Raw genomic sequence first — 12,893 nt, 5'->3', positions numbered from 1 at the left:
GGGACCCCTATAATTCAAATGTTGGTGCATTTAATGTTGTCTCAGAGGTCTCTGAGACTGTCCTCAATTCTTTTCATTCTTTTTTGTGTATTCTGCTCTTTAGTAGTTATTTCCACTATTTTATCTTCCAGATCACTTATCCATTCTTCTGCCTCAGTTATTCTGCTATTGATTCCTTCTAGAGAATTTTTAATTTCATTTATTGTGTCTTTCATCATTGTTTGTTTGCTCTTTATTTCTTCTAGGTTCTTGTTAAACGTTTCTTGTATTTTCTCCATTCTATTTCCAAGATTTTGGATCATCTTTGCTAGCATTACTCTGAATTCTTTTTCAGGTAGACTGCCTATTTCCTCTTCATTTGTTTAGTCTGGTGGGCTTTTACCTTGCTCCTTCATCTGCTGTGTGTTTCTCTGTCTTCTCATTTTGCTTAAGTTACTGAGTTTGGAGTCTCCTTTTTGCAGGCTGCAGGTTAGTAGTTCCCGTTGCTTTTGGTGTCTGCCCCCAGTGGCTAAGGTTGGTTCAGTGGGTTGTGCAGGCTTCCTGGTGGAGGGGACTAGTGCCTGTGGTCTGGTGGATGAGGCTGGATCTTGTCTTTCTGGTGGGCAGGACTGCGTCCGGTGGTGTGTTTTGGGGTGTCTGTGACCTTATTATGATTTTAGGCCTCCTCTCTGCTAATGGGTGGCGTTGTGTTCCTGTCTTGTTAGTTGTTTGGCACAGGGTGCCCAGCACTGTAGCTTGCTGGTTGTTGAGTGGAGTTGGGTGTTAGTGTTGAGATGGAGATCTCTGGAAGAGCTCTTGCTGATTGATACTATGTGGAGCTGGGAGGTCTCTGGTGGACCAATGTCCTGAACTCGCTTCTCCCACCTCAGGCCTGACACCCGGCCAGAGCACCAAGACCCTGTCAGCCACACGGCTTTTGGGAAGTCTGAGGTTTTCTGCCAGCATTCAGTAGGTGTTCTGTAGGAGTTGTTCCACATGTAGATGTATTTCTGATGTATTTGTGGGGAGGAAGTTGATCTCCACCTCTTAATCCTCCGCCATCTTGAAGGTGACACCAGATTTTTCAATTTAGAGTCAGAAAGTAAACAAAATAAAAATGAATTACAATATAGGCGGACAATCGGTGTAGAATATTTTTTATAAAATCTCTTCTATCTCTACCCTTAGTTTACTGAGATCTTTTTTTTTTTTTTGTGGTATGCGGGCCTCTCACTGTTGTGGCCTCTCCCGTTGCGGAGCACAGGATCCGGACACACAGGCTCAGCGGCCATGGCTCACGGGCCCAGCCACTCTGCAGCATGTGGGATCTTCCTGGACTGGGGCACGAAACCGTGTCCCCTGCATCGGCAGGCGGACTCTCAACCACTGCGCGACCAGGGAAGCCCCTACTGAGATCTTTGAATGAACAGGAATGTTATAATATTCTTCTTGGTCAACCAACCTTGTATTTCATACATTAAAAGATAAAATGTGATATATTTTTAGGATTATCTGTAAGACCTTTTGATCTGAACTGGACATAGGACCGTGGGAAACTTATGACCACTGCCTGTATCTGAGGCATCTTGTGTGGTTTCGCCTGACTCACACATACATTAGTTTCTATGAGGTTATAGCCCCGATAAGAGTCTTAGGTCTATTTTTGTTTGTGTACAATATCTATTTATTCCCACTACAAATATTGAACTTTTTTCACTTGAGCAGTAAAGAGCAAAAGGTAGATTGTCGGTGGCTACCCAACCATGTTTATATGAATAGAATTTGTTTTTCCTCTGAAACAAAGTCAGGGTGGAGGTAGTACCAAAAAACCTTAAGCCAAACTGTCACTATCTGGACATACAGGTTTTATGATGTGATTTCTCTCTTCAAATGCCTTTTTATATAAGCAGTCATTTAACTCCACCTTTGATGAACAGATATGTTATTTACAGCATTATTCCTTTTAAAAATTCCTCTGGTTGTCTAGAACCTTAGTTTCCATATACCTGTGTCTCCTTTACTACATACTCAGTTCTCATAAAAATTTTCACTCTAGACTACTCAATTATATTATTTATGACAGTGGCTTTTCCTAATTTATTTCTGGAGTGATGGACTATTACCTGTACAAACCAGATGGTATTTAAAGGCTTGTTGTACATAGTTTAGTTAAGTAGACGTGATTTTATTTTTGTATACCTATTAGAAAATATCCAGTTAGAGATTCATATTTCCTCTGTGGTTTTTACCAAATTGAGTTAGTTTCATACAACTGTAAGTAGCTGTACCACCTGAGAGGTCTGGACTTGTCATCAACTGTAGGAGGATAGTGGAAGAAATATCTCTTCATTCATCCGCCAACAACTTTGTAAGCTCTCCTTCACCTTTGGGATAAAGAAATCATCCAAAAGTCTCCACAATGTCAACTGCTTCAGACTGTGATCAACCTCCAGGTATTTTTTTAAAATCTAAATGTCCTGTGCCATTTCAATGGAAATAAAAGTTTTGTTGTTTTTGTTTGTCATAAGTGCTGGTTATGATTATACTAGGGGCATTGTATTTTTAATATTTCCCACATATACCTGAAAGAGTGCCTTTAAATATATTTAAAAGAAATAATTATCTATTTCCTGACTTGATCCAAAGTGTAATCAACCAGTTTAAATACTTTTAGGAAAGCTGGATGGGCTGTCCAGTGGAAATGTGTTTTGAGTATCTTTGATTTTACTACTACTATGTTTGTATTTCCAGTGATCTTTGAAAATGGTAATGAATCTCTTAAGTTCTAATCTCACTTGCTTTACAAGGTTATAAAGTAATTATATATTTTCTATGCTAAAAGAAAACACAGAGCAGACAGAGACAATCCCTATTGTGGATGTGGAAGAGCCTCTTGCCCTTCCTCCTCCTCCACCTGAGGATGAATGGCGCCGGATTCCTGAGCACACCAATGTGGATGGTAAAGTAGATATACCAGATTTTATTCATTTACGGTCTCTTTTTGTTATCTTTAGATACATCTTCCATTTTATGTTTCTCTACTTGTTACTATTCGGAAATTTTAAAATTTAGAGAAAATACAAAGATTAAAACATTTTCAAAACATACATAGAGGGCTTCCCTGGTGGCGCAGTGGTTGAGAGTCCGCCTGCCGATTCAGGGGACGCGGGTTCATGCCCCGGTCCGGGAAGATCCCACGTGCCGCGGAGCGGCTGGGCCCGTGAGCCATGGCAGCTGAGCCTGCGCGTCTGGAGCCTGTGCTCCGCAGCAAGAGAGACCGCAACAGTGAGAGGCCCGTGTACCGCAAACAACAACAACAACAAAAAAACATATATAGAAGTAAAACGAAAGTGTATTTTCTGACAGGTTTGAAATTTTCATATATTAAAGAGCATAGTTAAAGATGAAAGAAGCCATTGGTCCAAATTTAGATTTGTTTTCTCACATGAAACTGAGGGACTTAAGCTTGTTCAAGGTTTAAAACTCAGAAAATTTGTAAAAAAGACAAAGAAAGGTAGAACCCTATTACATGATGCCTCCTTTTGATCATAATTAAACTTAACATGTTTTAATAGAACAGGGTTTTCCAAGCTCGGCACTAATGACATTTTGGGCTAGGTAACTCTTTGCTGTGGGACACTGTTTAGTGATTGTAGGATGTTTAGCACCATTCTTGGCATCCATGCACTAGATGTCAGTACCACCCGCCCGTCAGTTATGATGCCAAGAATTTCTCCAGATATTTATTAATGTCCCCTGGGGAACAAACTTTCCTCTGGTTGATAACCACCAAGTTATATGATTCAGAAAGTTAAAGAAATGATTTGGGTATTAGTCATGAATATAACCATTCTCTTGACAGCAATTTTTTAACCTTGTTTCAGAAATACAATTCTTCCAAAATATAAAGAAATATCTTTTTTACACTGGAGTTTATACATTTATTTTGGAGGGAAATAAACTTACCAATAAAAGACTATTAACAATGATCTCTGAAAGTTTAGTTTCTAGAATGTGGGGAGGTAGCATATTATTTTTGTGAAATTGAATACATTATAGATGTTGTTTGACCTAAAACCAAATATCATCCCTTTAAAACATTCACTAAGATTTACTGTAATTCTTTATGAAGGGAACATATTACTACATCAAGTTCAAATAAAGAGTTCTATCTTAATAATAACACAGATTTAAAATTGTTCAGCATTTCTCCATCTGATCATATTAATGAGGATAATGTAATCTGAACTGAAATTTTGTGTCTGGTTTAAGGATATTTAATAATGCCTGTATGTAAAATTTTCACCTGTGCTGGAAGTCCCCAAAGACACACTCAGGTTTAATGTTTCACTAGGAGAACTTGCAGGACTCTATACAGTTGTACTCCTAGCTGAGATTTACGACAATGAATGGCTAACAAGCATCATCAGCAAATGGAAAAGGCACATGGAGTGAAGTGTTGGGGAGACCAAGCTCAGGCTTGCAAGGGTGCTCTCCCAGTAGAGTCACACAGGTCCCACGAATTCCCCAGCAACAAGTTGGGACTATGTGTCACATGTTGCCAACCAGGGAAACTCATTAGAGAATCAATGTTCAGGGTATTTACTGGGGGTTAATCACACAGGCAGCTTCCAGCTGGCATGTAACAAAATTACAGACTTCCTGAAGGAAAGCAATGGTTCAGCACAAGCTATATTGTTTGCACAAACAGTGGAGACATGGTAAGCCGTGCCTATCAATTAATGGTTGTGGAAACCCTACTGAAATGTAGCTTTCCAGATGCCAGCCAAGGCCAGCCTTGTAAGCGGGCCTTTCAGGATAACAAGTCAGGTCTGCTACTTTAATTCTTTTCTGCACATCCTCCAAAATAGTTTTTCCCCCCTGTCATTCAGCCTAATAGTTCATAGTAATTCACACATTGGGCATTATTTTTCAGAAAATATGGGCATTTTAACAATAATAAAAGGAAAATAATGATATTAGTCTTTCAAATAGCAGGAGTTTACATTACCTCTGATTTCCCTCACTCTGTTTCTTAGCCTCTCGTTTTTCCTTCTCTCTATGTGGAATAACCCCTGTGATCCTGGGAGTGTTCAGCCTGCTGCTTTTGATGTTGTGTGGATTCTTTGGTTATCACTGTAAGTCTGACCTATTGGGAGAAAAGAAATAATAGACTATTTGTCAGATGATCATATTTCATTAAACCATTCTCAGAGAATAGTTTTTGGTAAATGTTTTATTGCCATACTGAATGGAGAACAGGAAAAAATGACATGAAAGTATCACAACTTTTTACTATATGAATGAATTTAACCTTGTGAGTTCTCAGTAACCACGTTTTTTTTTCCAGGGAAGCTATATTGTTGAAATTACTGCAGAATTTACTGAGTGTAATGATTATTATCAGTATTTTGAAAGTTAGAAGTTACTATATATTAAGCTCGATGAATTTGTAACTGTCTTTATGTTGAAAATAAAAAGGAATTTTTCAGTTTGTTCAAACTGCCCATTCCTGCAGCATCCTAAATTAGATCAACAGAATGTTTGGATTATTATTAAAATTGTTCACAACTGGTTATTTTAAAATAGTTTCTCCATTGTAAAGCAATTATACTCCAATAAAGATGTAAAAAAAAAAAGCTAGAAAGAAGTTACAGATATTTTCAGTAAATATTTCTGGTCTGTAAATGTTTGCAGCCAAGGTTATTTAAAGATAATAAAGACTTACGAATATGGAAAAAAAATAGTAGTTTCTCATTGATAAAGTTAGCTTGAAATTCAGAATTCTAAAATTTGATTAGGAAGTGAAATTCTACATATTACATCAAGGCATGATGCCAAAAGATTCATTTGAGACTTGGTTTTTGCTGTTGTCATCTATTTTAATTCATTTGAACCACTGTCCTGTTCATATAAACACACACTTAATCTTATAAGGAATTAGGATGATATTTTAGATTTAGGCATAGACTTTAGAAATAATAGTGGATAAATGAAAACATACTTAGCCAAATATCTTTTTGCAGTTTTTGAAAACATTTATGGGGAACTTTATTAAAGATCTACTATAGAAATTAAGCTTCACAATCTAATACCCTACTGTTTCATAACTGAGCATGTGTTTTATACTCATCTGGAATTCTTGTTCCAGACTTTCAAAGTGTTCAGGAATCAGAGAGCAAGATGAAGAGCCTTATCCAACAGACTGAGTCTTTGCAAAACAAAGAGGAAAACTTTCTTCAGGTCCTAAAAGCTCTTGAGCAAAATACAGGTAATGTTAGAGCTAGAACAAACTATCTTTAGATAGTTTAGAATGCTAGATTGTTTTTCTTGTTGCAGCCATAAAATGGTTGGTTGCATAATGCAATGGGAGCTAAGAGAGCAGCATGGTGGTTTTGATGGCTTCTTGCCTCTTAGTTCTTCATGGATATTCTGAAACTGAGTGTCTCACATTTACCAAATATAGCCTCTTGTATTAATTAATTAATTCGTTCATTCAGTTAATCATTCACATTTATTCAGTGCACACCAGATGCCAGCCACTTGGCTGGTGATCAAGGATAAATACAATATGAACCCTGCCCTTGGGAGGCTTAGAGAAAATATATAGACCAAAAATAAACCAAAGTTTCAAGGTGTGCAGTAGATGTGCAAGATGTTCAGGGAGCATGAAAATGGAAGAACTCAAATATCTGAAAAGCAGTGGTGTTTTCATAGTTTCTGAGTGCCTCCTAAGGAGAGGCACTTACAATAATAGAGCAATCATGAAGCTGCTTTTATGCTAATTAAATTATAATATAAAAATAGTCTATGTTCATATGGGAACATATGTTTATGTATGACTGATTCACTTTGTTATAAAGCAGAAACTAACACCATTGTAAAGCAATTATACCCCAATAAAGATGTTAAAAAATAAAAAAAAAATAATAAAAAAAAATAGTCTATGTTGTGATAAATAAATATTTTACAAAGGTCTTGCATTAAAATGGTAGGGTTTTTTTTCCCCTTGAGGTATTGAACCTATAGTGAAAAAGTAAATGAACCATCTGAAAGTCCATTAGTGATTCGTCATGTTAAAAAACTGGTTTCTTTTTTTTTTTACTGAGATATGGAGAGGTACAACATGTGTGTTTGATACATTTATATATTGCAGTATGATTACTACAATAGTGTTAGCTAACACCTTTATCATGTTACATAACTATCATTTCCTTTTTGTGTTGACAATTAAGTTTTAATCTCTTAGCAACTTTGTGCTTATAATACAGTATTGCTGACTATAATAACTAAGTTGTGCATTTTAAAAGGATGGTTTCTAAGCAGCTGATTACTTCAGCCAGAGATGAAGCTAATTAAGTAGGGAAGGGAATTGGACTAAAATTATTTGTACGTTTTGCCACTTGATCATTATTATTATTATGACTCTTGCACAGTAAAAAATCAGATGACATGTGTATTCCTATCTAATGTTAAGTCTTGTTGTCTTATATAGAAATCTTACAGCAGCTCCAAAAACAGAATGAGTATATCACTGAGGCTCTACAAGAACTAAATGTGGAACAAGGTAATTTGGAAGTGAGAAAATTCCGAGTACATAGTAATTTTTAATAACAGCCTCATTCTTTGAAGTGGGAGAATGTGTGAAGACATGAGGCCTTGTTTGTGAGGTTCTGTGGGCTCTGAGTTGTAAATATTTTCTTTCCTAGGAGACAGGTGTGGACCTTCTCTGAGTCACTGGGTACAATACAGAGACCACTGCTACCACCAAACTGTGCAAATTGTTTCTTGGTTAGAGTGTCCGGATCTTTGCATCTCTTTGAATGCTACATTTTTAAAGACAGAAAGGAGTAGATTGATGGTGAGATTGTAGTTCATTCTTTACTTCTGGGATAAATGTATAGTAGCCACCAGGAGAAGGAAGGGCTCACCTGCAGCTCTGAAACCAGGGTAAGGGGCACTCTCCTGCTTCGTTTTCCACTCATCTTTCCCTGGCGTGCTCCACATCAACACACCTTTCTTTCCTAACACACCATGCATGCATTCACTGCAGAAACACTGTGTTTGCATGCAGAATTCTTCTCTCAGATGCAACCACGGCGAACTACTTCATGTCCTTCAACTATTTATTCAGTTGTCACCTTCTTAATGAGACCTGCCCTGGCAACCTTACTTAAAATTGCAACCTGTGTCGGGCTTCCCTGGTGGCGCAGTGGTTGAGAGTCCACCTGCCGATGCAGGGGACACGGGTTCGTGCCACGGTCCGGGAAGATCCCACATGCCGCGGAGCGGCTAGACCCGTGAGCCATGGCCCCTGAGCCTGCGCGTCTGGAGCCTGTGCTCCGCAACGGGAGAGGCCACAACAGTGAGAGGCCCATGTACTAAAAAAAAAAAAAAAAATTGCAACCTGTGTACCAGTGCCCACCCCACCGCCAGACCCTCTGTGCTTTTAGGCATCCTTACCCTGCTTTAACTTTTTATAGCACTTGTCACCTTCTTATGTATCATATCATTTACACCTATGTTTTTTACTTCTATCTGGCCCACATCCCCCAGAAGCAGGGATCTTTCTCATTTTTGTTCAATGATATATCTCAAGCTCTAAGAATAGGCACAACATTAAATAAATGATAAAATAAGAAAGTAATTCATATCTTGGTGTGGTGTCTTCTTAAATATAAAATTTTCTATTATAATCATCGCTTACTATTCGGTTCAGAAAAAAATAATATTTACCTAGTAAAAGTATGGTAAATTTTACCTAGTAAAAACTGTGAAATAACTATATCAAAAGGATACAGGAGGTGAGAAGATAGGGCATGAGACTAAAAATTCTGCCTTCATAAAATAGGAAGTCATGGAACTAATAAAGAGTTAGGAACAGTTAATTGCCTCTGGAGAATGGCATTCATTGAGGGAGGAAATGACTACTATTTTGTATATATCAATATTTAGCATCACTTGACTTCTAAAACCAAGTGCATGCATTTGTGTGATAGACTTAAAAAATATATGTAAGTGTAAAAAATCGGATGAAATTACAATACAGTTAATGCTGTGCCCTTTCTTTTTACAACTTAAATATTTCTAAAATACACTGGGGAAATAAAAACCTTTATCATTACTGGAACTAAGCTAAAAAAAATAAAATAAAATTTTCTATTAGCTCTGTCTTTTTTTTTTTTTTCTTCTTGGTGTTTAATTCCTGGTTTAAGAAATGCACAGACACTGAAGAACTGAAATATTTTTTAATGTTTTATTTATCAGTGGGCATATATAGACTGCATTATTTTTATGATTCTTTAGACACAAGTTCTATATTTTTATCTCTAACGCATTCTTAGTATTAAAACCTTTGTGTATTTTGGTTCCATGTAGTACATCATGAAGTTACTTGCAGCAAATCACACTTGGCTTGGCCTGTCTTATAATGAAGAGGACAATCAATGGAAGTGGGTGGATGGCTCCCTTCCTTCTCCTGGCCTGTAAGTTTCTGGTATAAAATCCAGTTCCTTACTCCTTTTTCAATGTCTTTGGCCTAAAGAGCTTGAGGAAATAGAGAAGATCCTTTGGCCTAAAGATCTTGAGGAAATAGAGAAGATCATTTCTCTTCTCAAAGAGGGATTGAATTTAGACCTCTTTATTTCTTGTTTTTATTTCATACTATACTGTCAGCAATTTTGTAAATCATAAAGTCACTTAGATATTTCATAATTAGTGTAAATATACCCTTATTATTAGATGAGCTGAATGATTACAATTTCAGATAAGAAATATAATGTGGGGAAGAATATCATTAGTATGAATATGGGGACCTCTCTGGTATTTTTATTGGGAAGAGGTATAGATAAAATTGTCTTTCCTCAGCCAAATAATTTGGGATTTGTTTTGGTTTTAAGTACATATTTTTCTATTGCTATTCAGAAACACTGCATTAGACAGCTATGGCAGAAAAAATATTTTCAAGCTGTTTCATCACTGTGTGCCAATCTTAGATAATATTTCAAAGTTTGATAATTTTGATAGCTGATTATTTTTATTTTGTTCCTTTAGGTTATATTATTCTTATGTTTAGTGAGGCTGTTTTTCTTATAACTTATAATAATACTTTTGACCATTTTATAATATTTACCTTTTATTTCTTGGTATGATTCCTTATATATTAAGTTTGTGACTTCTCTTGCACACATATCTTACCAGTGTTTTCCTTTAATAATGTGTCCTTTTAAGTTTATTTGCTTTTATTATATGAACAAATGGTTAACACTGAAGTATAATGAGATTGTCTTTGTTCATTTGAAATTTATTTTAAGACATAAGGTAGAAAGCTGAAACATGTACATGTATGTTCAAATGTTGATATAATTATATGTCTCTCTATGTGTATTTCAATTAAGTAATCAATTGTCAGTATTGTTTAAATGATTCATTTTACTTTCATCACTGATTTTAGTATCATTTATCATATGCTAAAATTTAATATTTAAATAATTTTAGCCTTTTTACATGTCCCTTAAGTATTTCATAGTTTGTGTAAATATTTTAAAAATATTTCTTGAATATTTTCCCAGCCTTGCCTGCACTATTGCATCAAATTGTTAGTCTATTCTAACTTTATTGTTGATCGTTTTAATTACTGGAATTTTGTGAATTGAAAGTTTTCCTCTGCTTCAAACCTTGTACAATGTTTGGAACATAGAACATTCAATAGGTATGTTGAATTAATGAATGAAATAACATATGAAATATTTTGGCGATTTAATATGCCCAACACAATTCAGAATTTTTTTTCTAGTTCCTTTGGCATTTTTAAAAGAAATGTACTATGCATTTAATAAATCACGAAATAAGCTTTGCCTTTTTTTTTTTTTTTAGATAGTACTGAACAACCAGCTTTGCTCTAGAGTTGATGAAAAATAGTCTTGTTAACATAGATCTAAAATGCTCTTTATAATCTAGACCTTTAGTAAAGGACTAAATTCAATCAGCATATTTGATAACATCTACCCTCTGGCATTTATATCAGTGGTAAATTAAAGTAAAATGTGAATTAAAGTAAAATGAACATTATCAGAGCAGAGGCAAGTGTCCTGAAATATTACATATACAGTTAACCCATGAATAATGCAAGGGTGTTAGGGGCACTAACCCCTCCATGTAGTGGAAAATCTGCTTAGAACTTATAGTCTACACTTCTATAGGCAGTTCCAAAACTACATGTTAAACCAACCACAGTTAAACCAACCTGTAGTACTGTAGTATTTACCATTGAAAAAATCCGCATATAGGTAGAACTGCGTAGTCCAAATCCAGGTTATTTAAGGATAAACACACACACACACTCACTCACACACACATATATACATATACATATATATTCTAAATTTCATTACTAATTTTGGCTAGCTTTTATATCTAATGTATTTATAAGTAAATATCCCTCCTCCAATGGTAGCTGTACATGCATGTGGTTTCTATCATGCTAATCTGTACTTAAACTTAATTATGTACCCCAGATCATATGTCCTGTCTTTCCTGCTATTGCCATAATTTTCCAGCTGGACCATTCTCTTCTTCTCTATACAGGTGTACCTTTTCCCACTTATAAATACTCATAAATAACTATCACATTTTGTGAAGCTTATTTATGACTTAATGTCTATCTCTTTTTGTATATATACATGTATGAGTTCTTTGCAAAGAGGGAGAGTGCCTTTACTCCCTTGAGTTCCCTACAGCGCCAGGTATAATCGGTTTCACATAACATGTTCTTAAGTAATGCTACTTAATTTGAACACAGTGAGTGGCCAGTGACTTGTGTTTTCTAAATTTCTCAGGAGTCTACCAAAGCCAAGTACGGATTTCCAGGGGAATTGTGTGTATGCAAATGTGAACACTGTTGGCATGGATACCTGCACTATGTCCTCTTCATGTGTGTGTGAGAAGCCTGTCTGTGCTAAACACTCAGAAGAAAGTTAAAAAAAAAACTGATGAGGTCTGCACATCTCAATAACATTCCATATTCAAGACCTGCCTGCCTTTCTTCTATTGGCACTTCATGTTATTCATAACTTTTTTTTTGTGACAGAAACTGATAAATGACTTCATGATAGAAGAAGCCAGAGTCTAGAGTTAAAGGAGAAAAAACAGAGAAGCACAGAAAACTTAGAAACTCAGAACCTGTTTGATTTTCTGAGAGTTATATAAATGAATTAAAAAACATATCATTTGTCATAAATACTTAGTCTTTGGGAGTCTTTTTTTTATATTTCAAAAGCTACTTACTCATTTACAATTGTGACCTGTGGAAATAAGCGTTTAGAACAAATACAGTGGGAAATATAAATGATAAATGGTTTACCACATAATATACAAAGAATGTAAAAAATGCAAAGAAATATCAATAATAACAAAAAGCAGAAATTTAAAAAAATTAATTAAAACAAATTGACGTAGTCATCTATTTCTCAAGTTGCTTGCAGAAGTCTTCCTAGCAGATTTTCAATATATCAGTTTCACTCACATCTTTAATTTCTTTTCTCCCTTTTCTTTCTGGTTGAAAGTGATGTGTTTTAAAAGTAATTTGTCTTAATTAACGTTCCATTATAGAACCAAAGAATTATACTTTACAAACTTGAAATTTCTGTATATAGGAATAACATTTATCAGAGATTAATATATTTAAAAAGCTACTTATTCTACTGAATATTTGTATTTAATTCTTTAATATTTAAATTAATATTTAAATATTTAATTTTTAAAAAAAATTTAATATTTTTTAAAATCTTTAATGTTTAATTCTTTTATATTTAATAATTGTTTAATATTTAGCTCTTTGTTTTGCTTTCTATTTTTAGAAAATAGATTTGTCAAAATTCCTTTAACCTAAAGTAAGTGAGGGTCATTTAAAAAAA

General features: G+C 35.1%; 1 protein-coding gene across 1 annotated transcript; it reads left to right on the top strand.

Moving 5' to 3' along the window:
• Positions 1-2,398: 2,398 nt before the first annotated feature.
• On the top strand, positions 2,399-12,407 carry LOC309968255 (uncharacterized protein; the record flags this gene model as incomplete). The annotated part of the gene is made up of 9 exons (XM_082849486.1): positions 2,399-2,432; positions 2,822-2,938; positions 5,019-5,117; positions 6,131-6,250; positions 7,475-7,546; positions 7,689-7,840; positions 9,358-9,464; positions 11,817-11,974; positions 12,068-12,407. The coding sequence occupies 8 exons, from the start codon at positions 2,399-2,401 to the stop codon at positions 11,956-11,958; spliced, it is 843 nt and encodes a 280-aa protein (XP_082705612.1). The 3' UTR covers positions 11,959-11,974; positions 12,068-12,407.
• Positions 12,408-12,893: the final 486 nt, after the last annotated feature.

This window comes from Leucopleurus acutus, assembly GCF_964270905.1.
Source record: "Leucopleurus acutus genome assembly, chromosome: 11".
In the NCBI taxonomy this organism is placed as follows: Eukaryota; Metazoa; Chordata; class Mammalia; order Artiodactyla; family Delphinidae; genus Leucopleurus; species Leucopleurus acutus.
This window is presented reverse-complemented; position numbering and strand designations above follow the sequence as displayed.